This window comes from Simochromis diagramma, unplaced genomic scaffold (assembly GCF_900408965.1).
Source record: "Simochromis diagramma unplaced genomic scaffold, fSimDia1.1 OVJJ01000430.1, whole genome shotgun sequence".
NCBI classification, from domain to species: domain Eukaryota; kingdom Metazoa; phylum Chordata; class Actinopteri; order Cichliformes; family Cichlidae; genus Simochromis; species Simochromis diagramma.
Window position 1 is genome coordinate 1450686 of NW_024387258.1, and position 21060 is coordinate 1471745.

The following is a 21060-nucleotide window of genomic DNA, read 5'->3' on the forward strand; positions in this document are numbered from 1 at the left end:
TGAGGCAGGTTATTTTCCAGTAATTAGATGGTACCAGTCCCTTTTGGGGATCCTTGGGGAAGAAGAAACTGTCCAGCCTTCAGTTAGGTGTTCTAGATGTGTCTCATCCATTAGCAGCTGGTTCATTTGTACTGCCAGACGCTCATGGAGTACAGTTAACTTCTTTAGCCAGTAGGTGTGACTCATGTCAGGCTGTGGTGCTGTCCTGCCATTCATGCTTGAGACTCTTTCCTGGATGTCTGCTACTCTGATGGATACTGAATCCTGTTCAGGTCTCCCATATGCTTTTCCAGCATTGCTTTTTTTCCCTCCAGCCTTGGTGGGGTTGTTCACACCTTGTTCCCCTGCCACTACGAGCAGGAACTAGTGAAGAAAATTCTGATTTGTTCTCCTGGCTTCTGTTTCTTCAAATGGCTGTACGTATTTGCTTGGCAGCTTCCAATGCCTCAGGATTAGGCAGCATGCTGTATATCTTAGGCATCAGGTTCCTCATCAGGCATTTCTGCAGCTCCAATAGTTGGTTTCCCTCTGTGCCTAATCTCTTTCTCCATGGAGGGTACTGCTCTTGGTGGAGCCAAGCATTTCAGTGATCACTGCCATGATCTACCATGGTGTAGATCAGCTGGTTGGTTTCAGTGATGGTCGGGATGGTAGGGATTCACATCTCGTAGTAGGACATCACGTGTCTGGGTAATCGGCCACGGAGGGACCAGGTTTCCTTGCTAGCCACGATCAGCTGCTCTCACACTCAATGCTTTCAGCTGGATATCTGGATATTGGCTTTCTCTATTTTACCATACTATTTAGTCATTTGACAAAATGTAAATTGCCAGTAAATGTAAATCAATTAACTTTGATGGTCCCTTGTCTTTCTGTCTTCATTGTCTTAGACACCATGGTGAAACACCTCCAGTCTGCAAATGCCTATCGGAGTTTTGCTGAGTTTCGCCAGGAATCCAGTACATTGCACTCTCTCCAGCATCCCTGCATTGTCTCGCTAGTGGGCATCAGCATTCATCCACTCTGCTTCGCCCTACAGTTAGCCCCCTTGGGTAGCCTCAACACAGTGTTGGAGGAAAAGCACAAAGGCAAAAGTACGCAGTGATCTTCACCTTCTGATTTGCCATTTGAAGTTGATTTTAAAACTTGCTCGATATTACTGAGATATGAAAATATGTCTTGTCTTTCTAGGCTTCAAGTACATGCCGCTTGGACACATGCTAACCTTCAAAGTAGCCTATCAGATTGCAGCAGGACTGGGATACCTTCACAGAAAGAGCATCATCTTCTGTGACCTCAAATCTGATAACATTCTGGTGTGGTCTCTGGAGGTCTGCAAAATGTTGTGTTTTTTAAGCATTCTAATTTACATGGTGTATCAAAAAGATTCATCCAAGTAATTTTTTCTTTTTATCATTTTTAATAAATCCTGTCCGGCAGCTTTTACAATCAGAATTAAGATGAGCTCTATAAATTCTATAAAGGCTCCTCTTGTTTATGTGTTTCTGTGTATGTATTCATTTCTTTTAGTGTTATTTCAGCTATTACATTATATGTGTTGTGTGACAATGTCTAAGCTGACAGGCAGGAGAAAAAGAAAAAAAGGAAGGATGGTGAAAACACAATAAAAGGGTAGCGTAAAAATGTAAAAGTACGACATATCACCAACTGCTGCACCTGTAAGAACACAGCCTAAAAAACATTCCACACCTGCAACACTAAAACGTGAAAATGCGCCGACACACAAATCAACAACTTCTTGTGGTGCGTGTGCGTCTGTGTATGCGTCATGAAATTTACTTAATAATGAGGGTGGGAAGCCGCAGATCCACGAGATTGAATTAGCCAATCAGCCAGTTTCAACAAGCTGTAATTCTGCAACAATTCACAGGTAACGATCGTAACACGGACTGTTAGAAAGAGGGATTAGTGAGCTTCACATGGTTGTGGGTCGGTTTTATAACAACAGCTGGTGTAGGACAGCGTATGTCATGAGCCCGTCAACATTGTGTGTATTGTAAAGCTTTATATTCAGCCATGTATTTTAAAATTTTAACTGCAAGCTTCTATGTCCATTACTTTAGAAATATGTAGCATTTTGAAATCAGACAATTCTTTTTGATACACCTGTTTTTGAAAGTGAAAGTTCTGAGCTAATTTATTTGCTCTGCCTTTATTAAAAATACTGTAAATAGAAAGAAAAACAGTAATTTCATGTTAAAAAACCAAAACAAAAAGAGAAAGCCTGTTTCTGTCATTTCATTTGGCTTTTTAATTCACTGATAACTTCTTCCAGGTGCAGGACACGGTCAATGTTAAACTGTCTGACTATGGGATCTCTCGACAATCCTTCCATGAGGGGGCTTTGGGAGTTGAAGGCACACCGGGCTACCAGGCTCCTGAGATCCGACCAGGCATTGTGTATGATGAGAAGGTATCTGCTTTTTTTTTTTTTTAACCCACATTAGAAAAGTTTGTAACATTTTTTGGACTTTTGTGTGGTTGGGGCGACCGTGACTCAGGGGGTTGGGAATCGCATCTGTAACCAGAAGGTCGCCGGTTCATCCCTGGCTCTTTGGTCTTTGTGTCTTGGGCAGACCTTTACCAACTTGCCTTGTTGGCCAGAGGCATGGCGCGATTGGCACCTCGCTTTGTCAGCCTGCCCCAGGGCAGCGTGACTGAGAATCCAACCACCGGTGTGAAGGAATGAAAGTCTTGTAAATCTGAAAGCGCATATAATATCCATTAATTATTTTGTTTTGGTTTTTTTTAAACCATTTTTTTTGTATGAATACATATCATCTCGATATTCTCCATTTCCACATACAGTGGGGCAAAAAAGGTATTTAGTCAAGCCACCGATTGTGCAAGTTCCCCCACTTAAAATGATGACAGAGGTCAGTAATTTGCACCAGAGGTACACTTCAACTGTGAGAGACAGAATGTGAAAAAAAAATCCATGAATCCACATGGTAGGATTTGTAAAGAATTTATTCGTAAATCAGGGTGGAAAATAAGTATTTGGTCACCTCAAACAAGGAAAATCTCTGGCTCTCACAGACCTGTAACGTCTTCTGTAAGAAGCTTTTCTGTCCCCCACTCGTTACCTGTATGAATGGCACCTGTTTGAACTCATCATCTGTATAAAAGACACCTGTCCACAGCCTCAAACAGTCAGACTCCAAACTCCACCATGGCCAAGACCAAAGAGCTTTCGAAGGACACCAGGAAAAGTATTGTAGACCTGCACCAGACTGGGAAGAGTGAATCTACAATAGGCAAGCAGCTTGGTGTGAAAAAATCAACTGTGGGAGCAATCATCAGAAAATGGAAGACATACAAGACCACTGATAATCTCCCTCGATCTGGGGCTCCACGCAAGATCTCATCCCGTGGGGTCAAAATGATCATGAGAACGGTGAGCAAAGATCCCAGACCCACACGGGGGGACCTGGTGAATGACCTGCAGAGAGCTGGGACCAAAGTAACAAAGGTCACCATCAGTAACACACTACAACGGCAGGGAATCAAATCCCGCAGTGCCAGACGTGTTCCGCTGCTGAAGCCAGTGCATGTCCAGGCCCGTCTGAAGTTTGCCAGAGAGCACATGGATGATACAGCAGAGGATTGGGAGAATGTCATGTGGTCAGATGAAACCAAAGTAGAACTTTTTGGTATAAACTCAACTCGTCGTGTTTGGAGGAAGAAGAATACTGAGTTGCATCCCAAGAACACCATACCTACTGTGAAGCATGGGGGTGGAAACATCATGCTATGGGGCTGTTTTTCTGCCAAGGGGACAGGACGACTGATCCGTGTTAAGGACAGAATGAATGGGGCCATGTATCGTGAGATTTTGAGCCAAAACCTCCTTCCATCAGTGAGAACTTTGAAGATGAAACGAGGCTGGGTCTTCCAACATGACAATGATCCAAAACACACCGCCCGGGCAACAAAGGAGTGGCTCCGTAAGAAGCATTTGGAAGTCCTGGAGTGGCCTAGCCAGTCTCCAGACCTCAACCCCATAGAAAATCTGTGGCGGGAGTTGAAAGTCCGTGTTGCTCGGCGACAGCCCCAAAACATCACTGCTCTCGAGAAGATCTGCATGGAGGAATGGGCCAAAATACCAGCTACTGTGTGTGCAAACCTGGTAAAGACCTATAGTAAACGTTTGACCTCTGTTATTGCCAACAAAGGTTATGTTACAAAGTATTGAGTTGTATTTTTGTTATTGACCAAATACTTATTTTCCACCCTGATTTACGAATAAATTCTTTACAAATCCTACCATGTGGATTCATGGATTTTTTTTTTCACATTCTGTCTCTCACAGTTGAAGTGTACCTCTGGTGCAAATTACTGACCTCTCCTTAGGAATCGGTGGCTGACTAAATACTTTTTTTGCCCCACTGTACGTGTATGACCTGTACACAGCACCTATACATAGCACTGACCAATCATGTTTGAGCAGGCTTTGCAAGTAGAAAAAAAACCAAGTGGAGAGTTAACAAGGAAAACATTAGTTGAAATGCTTCAAATCCAAGTGGTAATCGTCTGACAACAATATGAGAGGTGAGATTTCAACTTTTCCGAAAATAACCTAGGATTTTCAAATTTAAAGCACTAGGAGGTTGAGCGGTGTCCATTATTTATTGATGTAGTTCCTCTGAAAATCCTTTACTTCTGGATTTATTTTGATTTCTTGTTCCAAGTCTTATTTAATGCTATTTAATTAGTGAATTAAAGTCGTATTTAGATTATGATGTCGTTACCTTGTGACTGACATTTTGCTCTTCTGTTATTAGGCTGCACACCCTTGACCTTGATTTTAAATAAAGTCAAACTGGAGACGGCCAAACTAAACTCCAGATTAGTTATACAGTCTGTATAACTTAATAAAACCTTTGAATTATTTTTATAAGCATAAATTAACTAGACAGTGCAATTTCTAAATAAATTGTGGAAGGTTTGTTGCTATTGGTGGACTCTGTAACTTGGCCATGGTGCATTTAAAACGTTGGAGGTAACCTGTTAAAATGAGATGGCTCAAAAACACATGAGCAACTATATTAATAGGCCACAAGTGTACTGTACCTGTGATCCCAGCTACACTGTACCTAATAGAATTGCTTAAACTTGTGACCTCCAACATACAGGGGTGAGATAAGAGCATGCTCTCTGTTCATATGAAATGGCTGAAGAAAAACCAGAGTGCGTGTGGTGATGTGATGTGTGTGGGAGAGTCCAGTCCTACAACTGGTTCAGGGCCCGAATAGCCTGGGGGAAGAAGCTCCTCCTCATTCTCTCTGTTTTGGCCTTAAGGGAGCGGAAGCGCTTCCCAGACCTCAACAGTGAGAAGAGTCCGTTGTTGGGATGGGAGAGGTCCATCATAATCTTCCTAGCTTTGGACTTGCACCGCTTGGTGTAGATGGACAGCAGGTCAGGGAGCTCTGATTGAATGATGCGTTCTGCCGAGCGCACCACCCTTTGCAGATCTCGTCTGTCCTGCTTGGTGCTGTTCCCAAACCAGGTGCAGATGTTTGCCGTCAGGACGCTCTCGATGGTGCAGGAGTAGAAGTTCTTGAGCACCTTCAGTGGCAGATGGAAGTCTCTAAGTCTTCTGAGGAAGAAGAGAGAAATTCTAGGATAAATTCTGTCATACTGCCTTTATTTAAAAGCACTTTAAGATGAAAAAAAAAAAAGTAGAGAATTAGAAGAAATAGAAATTAAAAAAAAAACCCCAATAAATTAAATTGTGTCAATTTCTTCTTCCAAGAATAAATTCTTGGAACAATTCAGCAAGCAGAACAACAGGCAACGACTCCAGGTCTTCATCAGACCAACGCCTGCTGGTCTGCTTGCTGAATTGCTCTAAGAATAAAATTCTTACATGATTTTAACCCAAATAGAGCATATGCAAATTCATAAATGGGCTGTGGTCATGAGTTATTATCCAAGAAATGAACATTCAGAGACTGACTGGGTAGCTTTCATCTAAATGGCACAAATGGCCGTTGGTTTTACTTTCATAACTTCTTTTCACTCCAAATGAAATTTAAAGTTTTCTTTACAAATTCATCAGGAGGTCTTAATAACCTCCTCAGATGCAACTCTGACACTTGACCCTTATCAACTGACCTTAATGCTCCTTTTTTGGGAACAACTCTTAAAGGTGGACATGTTCTCCTATGGCATGGTGATGTATGAGCTCCTGTCTGGGCGGAGGCCAGCGCTGGGACACCACCAGCTTGAGATAGCAAAGAAGCTCTCAAAAGGTATTCGGCCAGTGCTGGGTAGTCCACAAGAGGTTCAGTTCTGCTGCCTGCACAACCTGATGACTGAATGCTGGGACACTAAACCTGAGAAGGTGAGCTGTTTTTGGCTGACACAATGAGCAAATTTTTGTTGTGTGATGTAAGGAAAGTGTACTACACTTTATTACTTGTGTCAAAGTAGTGGTTGAGCTAGAGACTTATAACTTCACATTTGGAAGAAATTCTAAGAATTATCATCATCATCATTGTTTATTTATATAGCACTTTAAAAACACACAAGGCCGACCAAAGTGCTGAACAATAGAAACATAATAGATACCATAAGAATAATAAATACGATAAAATAATAAACATAGCGAAAACAATAAAATACAAGTCAGTCAACCACTGAGTCAAAAGCCAGTGAATAAAAATGTGTTTTCAGTCTGGATTTAAAAACCAGCACTGATGTCGATCACCTAATGTGAAGAGGAAGATTATTCCAAAGCTCAGGAGCCACGATGGAGAACGCTCGGTCTCCTCAGTTTCAGCCCTGATTTGGGGACTGAGAGCAACAGCTGCTCAGCTGACCGGAGTGAACGAGTGGGGACATAGGGCTCCAGCAAATCAGATATGCAGGTGCCAGACCATTTAGACAAGATTTAAAAGCCAATAAAAGAACTTTAAAATGAATCCTAAATTCAATTGGAAGCCAGTGCAGGGAGGCCAGGACCGGAGTGATGTGCTCAAATTTCTTTTACCAGATAAAAACCGTGCCGCAGCATTCTGGACTAGTTGCAGGTCTAAAGAGGGGTTACATGCCAACAATTGGTTCTCCTTTTACTGCTAAATTCTGAAATAAAATCACGCCGTGTCTCTCGGGAACATGTAGAAAACAAGATGTTTTTCCTGTACTGCCCAGTTCTCAATGTTAAGCCACTGCGGTTTAATCTTAAGATAAGAACGACTGCTCCAACTCACCCGGTCCATTTTCACTTTCCCATATTTTCAAAAGTGCAGGAAAGTTAAAAAACCGAAAAGGACTGAACAAGCATGGTCTAAGATTTATAGATCATGGTCATAGTGGCAAGTGTAACAATAATGCTAAAATATTTCTTAACTGAAAATTAAATATTCCATGGATATATGGATAGCATAGAATGCAAATGATAAAACAATCAATCCCAATAAATGTTTTGACTATAATGTCAAAATATGCATTATAGACCGACTCCATTATGTGAGTGTGAATAGTTTTCTCTGTGTATGAGTGAGCCCTGCGACAGACTGTCCAGGGTGTGCCCTGCCTCTTGGCCTTAGACAGCTGGGATAGGCTCCAGCTGCTCCCCATGACCCGGAAAAGGATAAGTGGAGATGGATGGATGAATAATGAGCACCATTGCATATATATCTTCAACATTTATTTTTTCAATCACAACTGCCGATGTATGTGCAGTCACAGCCATATTTTAAGGATAAAAAACCATGAAACATAACCTTTTTTGCAAATTTTAATAAAAGTCATTGTTCTGTGAATGACTTTGAGCTGAACTGCCTGTCTCTGCATTTGTGCTGCAGAGGCCAGTGGCAATGCATTGTGTGAGGCAGATGAAGGAGCCTAGCTTCGCCTGCCTCAGGTATGTATTGCCCTGTGACGTCAACTCTCAGCTCTTCCTGTCCCAGCTCCAAGGATATAGTGCTGTGTTCTGGAATGAAGATAAGGAGGACAGGTTTGTGTGACCATTTCTCTTTGTACTGTGATTTATTTGCCTCTTATACACAATAATGAGCCCCACAATACACCTACCTCCATGTTTTAGTTGTCTTCTGTAGTTCAGGTCTTTTAGTGTTGTTGAGCTGGTTTTGCATTCCTGTTTATTTAGGATTGACTTGATTATTTACTTGATTTGACCCCTGCAAAAGTTTTTTTCTATCTCTCTGATGGGGTTTATTTGGTTTTCTCCCCAATGACAGTCTTTTTCACTTACATCAGCATTTCTTTGGACATCATTTTGCAAGTTAATTCCGGTGAACTACCAAATGGAAGTTCAACACTTCGAATCAATTCTGCAGTCTGTCATGAAAGTAACAGCTGAAAAAGCCTCATCAAACCATGAAATGGATTATTAGTCTATTGTCCAGTTACTTTAGAGCCTCTAAAAATGAAGTTAAATGTTTTACTTAAAAATAAAGCTGAAAATCTGTGCGCCAATTACACATTTCTGGTTTGATTTAAAATTTACTGTTGATGTGTACAAAGAACCCTTTTATTGTCCAAAAATGTACGGCGCTAACTACATTTAACACAACATATTTAACACAGCTGACTGAAATAGCTCCCAGATGCATGACATAATGGCGACAATGGCTCCAGCTGTTTGTGGCAGCAGGACTGCAGGTTGATCTGTGTTTAAAAGCTGCTTCCTTGCTTTTAAACAAATACTGTTAATTGCTGCTGACTCCTTTACACTTTTCCCTCTTTTAACTCCTTTTCTGTGTCAAGACCATGTTACCTCCCCAACTCTTCCAGTGCCATTTAACTCACATATTCTTTTCTTACTTTTGTTTGGCCACTCACACTAACTGGTTAACCAGCTCCTGAGGAAAGAGTGTACCTGGTTGCAAGCTGCCAATAAACTGCAGATCCCCTAATGCTTCAGCATACCAAGACAATTTCATCTTTATGGAACAGTTTGAGGATGGCCCCTTCCTGTTCCAATGTGATCGCAAAGTAGTACATCAAAGTAAGGTTCATATAGACATGGATGACCGAATTTGGTGTGGAACAACTTGACTGGCCTGCACAGAGTCCTGATCGCAACCCGACAGAACACCTTTGGAATGAATCAGCAGAGTCTGCAAGCCAAGCCTTCTTATCCAGCATCAGTGTCACAAATGGATGAATGGTCAAACATTCCCATAAACACACTCCTAAACCTTTTGGAAAGCCTTGCCAGAAGAGCTGACGCTGTTATCGCCGCACATGGTTGGGGGACATCATATTAAACCTCATAGATTAGGAATGGTTCATGTGCATGTGAATGCAGACGAGCAAATACTTCTGGCAGCATAGTGTATGTGCAAGTGGTCAGAAGAAACTTCCCAGGGAACAGTGCAAACGTACCAGCAGCACTGGTTGCACCTTATATAGGCAACTTTTTGTTTAAGATATATTAATGCTAAAATTGTGAAATTGCTTATTGGTGAGAAATTAAAAATATATACAATGTAATAAAAATACAATAATATAGAGTATTTAAACTGTAATCAACTAAAATTATATTTATAAAACATTAATAAACAATAGTAAAAAACATTTTTGTAATGCTTCATGCCAGTTTCTCAAGTTATCCATCACACATGTACTAAACGTGATAAATTATATTTAGCTTTAATTAACTCACCCTGTGACATCGTCTTCCAAAAAGTGCCTCTACTCATCACTGTATAAAAACATTACTATACACAGTATTGCTTATTTTGTTTTAACTTCCAACTCAGTGGTTCTAAATGTTTTCAGCAAAGAACTGTGTATTGTGCAGGAACTACAGTGTGGTGAATGTTAACAAGGGTCAGGTGGAGGTGAAGAGGATGGCCTGCCCAGGTAGCAGGATTAGCTGTCACATGAAGATGGGGAACACTCTGTGGATGGCAACTGAGGTACACATCCTGAAATTCAACGTGATACAGCTGCTTTTTAATGCAGAACATTTGGTGACTCATTTATTTACTGATAACTTTTTCGTCTATGAACAGCAGTCAAACAATCATGCAATGTTATTTTTCACTGGGAAGCTTACTTTTACATCTGGGTATCTTCAGAATTTACCTGCTTTTGTCATTTTTTTTTAATGTGAAAAGAGGATTTCATGAAAACCCTTTTAGGGACACGAGGACATGAGGACAGTGAGACTGCTACAGTCTTTTATTGAGTGTCAAACCAGTGTTGGAGGGAAAGTATTAGTTTCCCAGGATAGGAAAACAATATCAAATCCTACATTGGCTGCCCTCCACTGTTGCCACAGCTCGGGGACAACGTAGTTGTCTCTAAATCCAAAAATAAAAAAACTCATTCTTTAATTTCATGTTTCTGTGACAGGAACAGGAGGTGTTCATCTACAGTCTGAAGGACATGTGTCCACTCAGTCAACCCCAGAAGCAGTTCTCCTGTCCCGCCATCATCACTTGTTTGTTTCCTGTTTCAGCGAGAGAGCAGGTCAGGTCGTATATCAGCATATGTTTAAAGCAAACACGTTTTTCTCAAACCTGTGTTATTGTGTTACTCAGTACTGTGGGTTTACATACGGGCTTCAGTCTGAAACGTCTTAAAATGAATGTTGCTGATATGTCAGCAGCTTGTATCTAGAGCATTTGTGTCACATGCACTTGACAGCAAAGGAAACAAGTGTTACACATATTTGGCTTTACATGGTGTCAACACATTGGTGCATTTTGACAGAGCATTAGTAGAAGACAAAATGAGACTTGAAGCCTAAGCAACCGTGAGCTTGTAATACAAGAGCTTCACATACTGACCTATTGTTACCTCAAGTGCGTTTGAGAAGGATGGCTTAATAACGGTAGAAATGTTTTTTTAAACAATATTTTTATTGTTTTTGCAACAGCATACAAAGATTGGTTTTCAGAGTAATATGCAAAATGCTTTTATGTGTGGTGCTGCATTTTTTTGTTTGTCTGGAATTTATTTACCATTCAGTTGTTGCTCCGTCATTAAAAAATAGTACATTGAATCATTGAGTTTTATTTGTATAGTGCCACATGACAACAACTGCAACCTCAAGGTCCTTTATATTGTCGGGTAAAGATCCTAAAATAGCAGAGAAAAAACCACAACAATCAGATGAGCCACTGTAAACAAGGACTTGGTGACACTGGGAAGGAAAAGCCCCTTTTTAACAGGAAGAAACCTCTGGCAGAACCTGACTCAGGGAGAGGCAGTCTGATGAGACTATGGGGTAAATGTCATGGGGATGAGGGGAAAGAGAAGAGAGGTAAACAAGACAAGAGACACACATGTGACAGAGAGCCAGTGTTTACCATCCATTTCTAGGAACGCCCCAACAGTCTATGGCTATTGCAACATAACTAACAGACAGGGCTGGATCAGGTGACCCTGAACAAACTACATGCTTTATCAAAAAGAAATGTTTCAAGCCTGGTCTTAAAAGTAGATAGGGTGTCTGTCTCCCACAGAAGGAGGGGCTGTAGGATGAAGGCTCTGTCTACCATTCAACTTTTAGAAACTCTAGGAACCATAAGTGAGCGATCCGTTTGAGAGTGAAGAGGTCTATCAGAGCAATGTGGTACTATTAGATCTTTAAGATATGATGGGACCTGATTACTCAAGACACTGTATGTAAGCAGAAAGATATTAAATTCAGTTCCAGACAGACAAATCACTGCAAGGACACATTTTCAGTTTCTTCATCGTGAAGATCATTCGTGAACACTAATGATGCCGTAATGTAATCCATGTTTTTCTGGTTTCAGGAATAACTGTTGCACTTAATATTCATAATAATTATAATAATATATAGAAGAGTTGACTGAGTAACCACATTAATTTGACTGAGGTCTATGTGGGCACCCTGCTTTCAGCCTACCATGCTGAGCGGTTTGAGGACATGAGCCAACTGCTGGATACGGAAACTCCCAGTCTTACGGTTTGGGAGGAGATAATGTTGTTACAGAGCTTATTCTTCAGGTCTCTAGGGGGCAGTACAGGGCTGTGACCATCCAGTTTCAGTGCTTATGGGTGTAATTTAGACTGGCACTCACCCTGAAGGTTTTCACCAAGTATATCGAAGCAATGGAAACCTCTTGCGAGTGGCGAGGCTCAGAATGTTTGCACGTTTTGCATATTTAAACAAACCACTATGCGCTGCAACAGGAACAAAGACCAGACCATAATTATTCTATCACCTTTTTCACACATGCAAATGTCCAATCCAGTCAGATCGCACCAAAACGGTCATTAGTCTGGCAACTCTTATGTGAGAATAGCACATGGAATAGTCTGGCATATTCCCAATGTTCGAGTAGATGTGAGCTGTAGATGTAGGTGTGCTTCCTAATGCACAGTCAACAACAAACAAAAACAAAACATTGTATTTTCAGTTGTGAAAACGCATCTGAAACCATAGTTCAGTTTCAAAAAGGGCTGATTATTGCTAGACCTTTTGAATCAAGAAATCACCTGAATAGAACCTCTCTGACAAAGTGAAGTAGTTGAAAGGGTTACAAAGCTTTTCCTAAGACTTTGGAACTCCAATAAACCGTAGCCCCATAATCCAGATCCATCATTCAAAGAAGAACAATATTTCTTCACTCTCTGTGTTTATACACTACTTTGCATTTAATCATCAGTCAGCATCGATCTCTGCCTCTCTTTGGGAATGTGTCTCTTGTTCTGTTTCCCTTCCCTCACCCTTATCCACTCATGACAGAAGGTTGCTCCTTCCAGAGTATGGTTCTGCCAGAGGTGTTTTTTCCCTGTTAGAAGGGAGTTTCTTTCTTCCTGTTGTCACCAAGGGTTGCCTCATAGGTCATCAATTGTTGGGGTTTCGTGTCTATTATTGTATAGTCTTTACCATCTTATATGAAGTACCTCGAGGCGACAGTTGTTGTGATTTGGTTCTATATAAAAAAATAATTGAATAGTCTGTGGACTGATGGGACAAAAGAAACCTTGTGGAAGGATTTCGTCCCATTACTATTTTAGAAATGATGAAGCTCCACTGCTTCAGGACCTGGACGGCTTGCTGTCATTGATGGACACGTGAATTCTGCTCTCTACCATAAAATCCTCAAGTGTAATGTCAAGCCATGTGCTTGTGCTCTGAAGGTAAAGCACTTTTGGGTTATGCACCAGGACAAAGATATGAAACAAGCAAGTGCCAAACATAAACATAAGCAAAGCCCCCTGTAATTGCTCAAAAAAAGGCGCCACTAGTCAGTTACTGGTTCTCTGAACCACTGTTTGGAACTTAAGTAGAAACAACAATTGAGATTCCTTCCCCAATCTGAAGATGAAAAAAAGCAATACTTAATTAAAAAAACAAACCCAGAACATACAGATACCAAACTAGAGGGATACACGTCTGCCCTGCCCTGTCCACAATGCCTCTCACTGAAGGTAACTCTGGATTGGACTCCAGTCCTTCTCCATAAGACTGGTTTCAAAATCCAAACTGTGGGTTGACATGAGCCTGACTATAGAGAGGACCATCCTGGTCTCTACATCACCCAATCCATAAGCCACCAACCCCTATAGCACCTAATGCAGGTGGTAGACCAACAAGTGAGCAGGCTTCTGGTCTTCTTGTGCTGTGCTGAGCCGGCTCCATGGTCTAAGGTGGAGTTGTCAGGCATTCTCCCTCAAGTCCTGCAGGGTTTGGAGTTAGTTGCATATTTTTTTAAACCTGGTGCTTTTCTGACACAGCCCTCTTAAGTATTCGTCTCTTATCCTGTTTTAAACAACTGACCTTTCCTACATTAAATCACATGTGTGAACCACTACACTATATAACCACCCTGCTTTTCGCCCAACAACAAACCTCTCCACCATGGTAAGGTGGAGGGGTTTGTAAGTGAGGTAAGGTGGTTTACAAAGAGAGTGAAGAGTGAAACGAGTATTTAAATGTAAAAAGATTTTTTTCTCCTCCTATTAAGAGCCTGGACAAAGTGTTTGCAGGGATGTCGGACGGTCTGTTGGCGGTGTATAACGTAGTGGAGGACCTTCCACTAGAAGGAGAAACATACATCTGCTCCCACACCCTGAATAAGACAGTGTTTGGTCTGAAGGATTCAGATCCCAGGCAGAGACCTTATCCCATCAGGACCATGGCTCTCGTTGGCAGTGGATCCCAGGTGAACAGACAGTACTAACCATGACAATGAAGTTATGTTTGAGTCATGTAATGGCTGCACATGAACTCATCAGCCGAACCATGTCTATACATTTATGTTTATCAGTTATGGTTCTCCAATGGCCCGGGCCTGCTAGTTATAGACTGTCTGAGTCTTCAGGCAGTTTATAGGCTGGAGACCTATAGCCCACCATCCTCCGTCATATCTTTGGAAACCAGCTTTAGTCTATGGGGAGAAGAAGCAGTCTGGACTTTGGATGACTACACGAACACCCTCTTGCTCTACCATGCTGCCTCCTACGAGCTCTGTGCCAAGTACTGGTAAGTGAGGTTTTGGTATCAAGGCCTGTAGGGTGTACTTTTGTGGACCTGTGTCTACAAACATGCGTCTGTGACAGATAAGGATCTTGCAGCGTAGAGAACTTGTACAATTATACTCTTACTAGCTGTTGTTTTTATATTCAAACAGCAGCTAATAATTTTATTTGTATTATGTTTGTATAGTCAGTTTTTGTGTGACTGACTGTACATACAATATACCTATAGTCATGCAAGTATCTGTCCCACTGTGGAACGGGAACAAAGCTCAGTCTGGACAATCTCCTCAAACTCATAGGTTTGGTCGGTGTCCAATTCACCAGAACTGTGGAATTTGTAGCTATCAGTGGAGTCTTGCTTCAGATTAATAATAATAATAATGGATTGCATTTATACAGCGCTTTTCGGGCCCTCAAAGCACTTTACAATTCCACTATTCATTCACTCTCACATTCACACACTGGTGGAGGCAGCTACAGTTGTAGCCACAGCTCCCCTGTCGGCCCCTCTGGCCAACACCAGTAGGCGGTAGGTGAAGAGTCTTGACCACGGACACAATAACGAGACTGTCCGAGCCGGGGCTCGAACTGGCAACCTTCCTATTACAAGACGAACTGCCAACTCTTGAGCCACGATCGCCCCATATATCAATATGGATATTTCTGCTTTATGTAGCATTTTGAAAAACTATCTTCACAGTATAGCTTATGTATCAGAGTGGATTCCCAAACAGCATCCTGCTTAATTTGATTGATCTGTTTTGCATCTTAATCTCCCAAGACAGATTTCTCTGATATCATTGGTATTGGTTCAGTATTAATTCGTTAGATAGCTATCCTTTGGTGATGGAGATGCTTCTTGATTTTCCAGAAATGATCTTCATCCTGGTCTGTGTGATATTTGATGGTGTTGTCGTCAGTGTTATGTCATCCATAAAGCCCTGATTAGTGTTGACTGGACACTCCAGACCTGAGCTGCTTGTCACCACCCAGTTTGAACCTCTGATGATCGCCTCCGTTGCCATGATGAAAGCAAATGGGGGCGTAATTCGTGATACTATTTTCAAGGTTCTGTCACGTGGTAGTGAAATCAATATCTCCCAGTGAAAAGTGGATTAGCCTAAGGACTCTGTTATTTGCTGGTGGTGGTGGCATTCAGAATCATTGTCATTGTAGTAATGAAACATTGAGCATATGATTATCAACAGTTCTACCTCCAGCAGCCTATAGCATGGCGTACACACCCTTGGCATGTTATCAGAATGCTGTGCATGCCTTCCAGACTGTGGGAAGGTGTTGGGGGGCATGAATCGGCCAGGTGTTTCATCAGTAACTTTCACATTTGGTCTATATACATTTAATCCTTCCACGTTGACCAGGCAGTTGCAGCCTCATCTGTGCAAAGTACATTGTTTGAGTATGTATTCCTGTGCAAGGTTCTAGTGATTGGCTCCTTTCAGACTATAATTCCCAGCTTGGTTAAGTCATAGTGTCTTTGCAGTTCTTCTTGGGTCTTTAGACACATCTCTCACTAGTTTTCTTTCCAGAGTCTTTGAAATCTTTTGCTTTCTATCAGCCAGGCTTGTTCTGTACAGTTTAAATATCTCTGTGTAGACGTTGTATTTCTTGATGATACTTCTCACTCTTGCTCTTGATACCAAGAAATGTTATGATATCGTGTGTGTGTGTGCGTGTGTGTGTGTGTGTGTGTGTGTGTGTGTGTGTGTGTGTGTGTGTGTTGATATCCTTTTTCTGAAATGTAAATGGATGCATTTTGTTTTTGGCATGTTGCTTTCTTAAGTCACAGCTCAAACCCCCCTTGAGTGGCTGTCTTTTAAAATCATGTCATGCTTTCAGCTGCGGGGACAGCAGTCCTCTACGGAGTGTCTTTACTGTGCAGCGTCCCACGGGGCTAACACCAATGGCAGTGACCGATCTCAAATCCACACACCAGAAAGAGAAGCCAGAGTGGTCCAATGAAAAAGTGACATTGATCTTCAATGAGCAGGCAGGTACTCAGATGATCCAGCACCAGGATTCACTCACAGACTACTGTTCTATATCATCTGCTTGCTCCTTGGAGCCAGTAGAGTTAGACTCTTCAAGCAGCATAGACCACAGCTCGTTTGGCAGCTGCAGTGGTGTCTTACAGCCTGCAGACCTGGAGGAGATGGGGAGGAACCACAAACGCCAGTCATCCTCCAAATCTTATGGTCTGGAATCTGCAGAAACTATGAACCCTACCGCACCTCATCTTCAAGCTTTCACAGTGCTGCAAGTGAATGGAACTCTATGGATCCCCAGGTAAGAACAAATGCATACAAATGGAGCAAAAACAAACTCGGAGATGCATGTAAATATAAAAATAATTAATTTTTGATTGGGTAAATAAATTAAACTGAAATTGAACATTTTAAAACCTATTTACATAATTTAAACAATTATGAAATTTCATGCAATTATATGCTAGTTGTTATACATTGAATACATTGTACATGCAGTGTATATGAAAGTATAAAACATTGTTGTAAAGAAGTGGCACATCCATCCATCCATCTATCCATCTTCTTCCGCTTATCCGGGGCCGGGTCGCGGGGGCAGCAGCCCAAGCAAAGAGGCCCAGACCTCCCTCTCCCCAGCCACCTCCTCCAGCTTATCCGGGGGAACACCAAGGCGTTCCCAGGCCAGCCGAGAGATATAATCTCTCCAGCATGTCCTGGGTCTGCCCCGGGGCCTCCTCCCGGTGGGACATGCCTGGAACACCTCACCCAGGAGGCGCCCAGGAGGCATCCTTGTCAGATGCCCGAACCACCTCAGCTGGCTCCTTTCGATGTGGAGCAGCAGCTGCTCTACTCTGAGCTCCTCCCGGATGGCTGAACTTCTCACCCTATCTCTAAGGGAGAGGCCAGCCACCCTTCGGAGGAAGCTCATAGGACCTTTCAGGATGTCCTACATCCACTACGTCACTTGGTGTTTGGCACATCTGGATCCTATGAGCCATGTTGTGGGACCTCCATGTTTGGGCTTATTGTAGACCGAATGCCCACTTGGATAAGCCAGGCCTCTAAGCTGCTGTTGATATGTTTTTGAGAATATTATCCTGCTTTGAGAAGCTACTGCCACTGTGGCAACAATGTAACACTGAGGAAACATGATGATGAGTGTATTGACATCACTTGTCCGTGGTTTTCATTTTATTTCACATTTAATTTGCAGCTGATTGGTATGTATCCCAAAAAAATCCATAATTAGGAGTATTTGAATTCAAAGGTGAGCTATCCTTTAACAACTATGTTAAATGCTGTGGTCATATCAAACTGTTTCATAGCAAGTTTGATAGGTTAGGCATAGTTCCACCTATTGTTCGTATCTTTAAATTAGGAATTGTGGTTTGAACTTCTAGCACCCGGTACAACCTTCTCCAGCAACATAGCAAAGTGTTATATTTCAGTGACATACAGTAAACAGGCTTTGCCTAAATGTATTGGGTGCTATGTGTGTGTGTTGTTTGGCAGGCGTGGAGGTGATGTGATGGTCATTGAAATACAGCCACTTGCTAATCAGCTACAGGGCCGCGTCATTGCTGTCCTCACTCCGCCTGGATGTTCGTATTTGGGGTGAGCTCATTTCTTCTTCACCAGACATGATGGGAAATGTAAAGCCTCGTATTATTTACTTTAACTAGTTTATTCTTTTTTCAGATACATAGTTCTTTTCTGCCAAACGTGGTTAAACCAGTCTTAGAAATCCACTGTTTATTCATTGACACAATATTTTGTCTCACTGATTATTGATGAATACATTCTGTTCATTAAACTGTTACCTATGAAGCGCCTTGAGGCGACTTTTGTTGTGATTTGGCGCTATATAAATAAAATTGAATTGAATTGAACCTACCGGTTATTTTTCAGCTTTGTCAAATGTGTAATCTGGATTACATCTCTCAACCAGTCAAAAAAGGTTTATCAGCCTTAGAAGCACAATTATATTATAGCTTTACAAGAAGGCTTTCATGCAGCCAACTTATAAACTGCTTCACAAACCAAATATGGCAGATAATGAAAGTATGGGAAGTGTATTAAAACAAAGCAAGCGCAATCTTGATCTGTGGAGCTTGAATCTGAATATGAACACTTAAAGTTCAGTAGGAGGTCAAATAAATGACTTTATCTCCCTTCCCACACGCTGTACACTGTGTCACTTCCTCTTCTCTCTCTTCCTCTCAGAATCCTGAGGGAAGCAGCGCTAGTGGCGAAGGACACAGTCGTATGTGGTTTTCAGAAGGAAAACATGGAGTGGTGCCTGTGTGTCTGGAGGGCCTGGGGCTGCTCAGAGCTGGAAGTCTTCTACCAGTCCTATGAGAAGCTGGGCCACTTGGAGACCAACATGAGGAAAAGAAAGTAGTCGTTTTGTTGCAACAGCAAGGTGCATAATCCAATCTCTGTATGGCAGCTGAGCCAAGGGGAATGCACCCTGACAGACTGCCAGTGTTCAGAGTTGGGGGTTGTGGAGCACTGACATCAGGGCAACCTGTGAGGCAAACCGGGTCTCCAATGAGGGATGATCTTGAAGCTGGACACCACTGAATACTTCAGTACAATCATAACTTTAAACCAGAAAAATTCTGCGAAAATATAAAAACCATGAAGCTGAATCACAGAATAAACTTTGGTTGATGGCTGTGATTCAGTTCAAGATGTGGTTGAGTATGTTGTGAGGTGTTTGATGCTGACTGTACCCCATCATTGTTTCTTAGCCTGTTTAAGTCTTCCTAAAGCTCAGTATACGTTCTGGAGGTGACACAGTGCTGGGAGACTCTGAAACAACAGACACTGATTATTTAAATTAAGGGATTTAAGATAGTGCTGTTGTTCCAGCTCTGTGTTGCTGTAAGCAGACAGCAAGTCGTAAATGTGTTGCTGTCTGTTATAGGGACTAAGTTTAAGTCTATATTTGCTAAATTTCTTCAGTTTTGTTTTAAACGGTGCCATGTGAACCTGGATGCAAGCTGCAGCTCAAACTGTAAACAGCAAACTAACATCCGCGTTTTGTGCAACATTATTATGTAAGTTTCTCAGTCTTCACCATGAAAATGTTTTATCGGATTCTTACACATAAAACATTTTGTGTAAATGAAGCTCTGTGGTCCTCGCTGCTTCTCTATTGTGATCTGTAAAACACCAGAAAGGATTCAGCATGTTCAACAGTTCACCTCCCTAATAAGTAGCAGCTTTTGTTGTTACTGGCCTTCACGGGGTTCAAATTACACTCAGTTGCACAAGAGGACCGACTTTCTTTCCCAGGATGACAAATACTGTTGTTTTGCCAAAACTATTAGTATTTCAGAGATAAGCACAAGGTGTACTCTAGCAATGGTCATGGCAATATTAGAGGTAAAGAGCAAATGTTCCAGTGTGAAAGTCCTCACATTCATGTACCATTTGGGAGGGTGGTATTTGTAATTTTTTAATTTTGTTCACTCATAGGTTCAGGAAAGTATTTGTGTTCTGATTAAAATATGTTCACTGTAAACATTTTACTTGCACACTGCATGTATATGTAATGTTCTGGGGTCATATTTTAATAATGTTTCTTATGTTGTGTGACCAGCCTCACATTATGCAGACAACAGATGCTTGTTGTGCTTTTTTTTTTTTTTTTTTTAATTGCCTTAATACAAAAAATGTTCTTATCTCATCAGAATGTAGTTGTTATCTTATCAGCTGTACATAATTCATTCTTTTTTCATTTTATTGTCAACAAATAAATAACAGAATAATTAGTTATTAAGTTACCATTTATTTACAAAGGCCGAGTGTTAGAGTGTGTACTCTCCCCCACCATACTGTTGCTTTCAACAGCTGAGGAGTGAGCTGTGAAAGCTCAAGGAGCGAAAGGCTGCAGGTCTGGATGACTTTGACAGAAGTAAAATAGTATTTTGCACAACAAAGTGATTTGTAAAGCATATTACCTGGCTGTTATAAACCTCGGCTCATTATGGCGTGCAATGCGACCTTAAACTGAGGACACCGGGACAAAAGAAGTGACAGGTCCAAAAAACAATTTACAGCATATTAGCAGTGTCCAGTATTCCAGTAGATGGAAGTCATGTTCTCAAGAAATAGGATAAAAGAAAATCCAGCCCTTCAGCTATTTCCGAAGACTCCTCAGAAAAGCTCTCAGTGTAGGTGTGAAGAAGCTGATAAGGGTAAGAAACTGGGAGAAAAGGCTGGAGTATGCAAAGCAAACAGGAAGTGGCTAGGCTTAAAGTAGCAACAGTTCATATCAACCAATTTGAAATTTTTGGTTGAACTCACCATCAAAAGAGAGGTAATGAGTGTCTGCAGCCATCTGTGAAACACAATGGAGACTCGTAGTTGGGGCTGCATTTCAGTGAATGGTCTTGAGGATTTTGTTCAAATTGATGGAATTATAAAGTATGGGGACATGATACCATCTGGTATTTTTCTTTTTTGGTTTCACTCTGGCGGAGCCCACCGGGAACGAGACTTGCTTTTGGATGGATGGTTTTGCTCTAGAGTGTAAGGATTTCTTTTATTTCCAGGAAGAGTGGGATTTCTGTTTATTTTTGGCCTTGGA

The 21060-nt window shown here is 41.6% G+C and overlaps 1 protein-coding gene across 2 annotated transcripts in view; it reads left to right on the top strand.

Moving 5' to 3' along the window:
* The window catches only part of lrrk1 (leucine-rich repeat kinase 1), an 83596-nt gene extending 63350 nt beyond the window's left edge, over window positions 1–20246 (top strand). For both annotated transcript variants that reach the window (XM_040002199.1, XM_040002197.1), the window contains exons 27-38: window positions 891–1094; window positions 1192–1331; window positions 2297–2434; window positions 6173–6367; window positions 7833–7984; window positions 9797–9914; window positions 10354–10470; window positions 13947–14144; window positions 14250–14464; window positions 16318–16764; window positions 17976–18077; window positions 18687–20246. In XM_040002199.1, coding sequence (XP_039858133.1) covers window positions 891–1094; window positions 1192–1331; window positions 2297–2434; window positions 6173–6367; window positions 7833–7984; window positions 9797–9914; window positions 10354–10470; window positions 13947–14144; window positions 14250–14464; window positions 16318–16764; window positions 17976–18077; window positions 18687–18864 — 2204 coding nt within the window. In that variant the 3' untranslated portion in view covers window positions 18865–20246. The remainder of the gene's footprint in view (window positions 1–890; window positions 1095–1191; window positions 1332–2296; window positions 2435–6172; window positions 6368–7832; window positions 7985–9796; window positions 9915–10353; window positions 10471–13946; window positions 14145–14249; window positions 14465–16317; window positions 16765–17975; window positions 18078–18686) is intronic.
* Window positions 20247–21060: the final 814 nt, after the last annotated feature.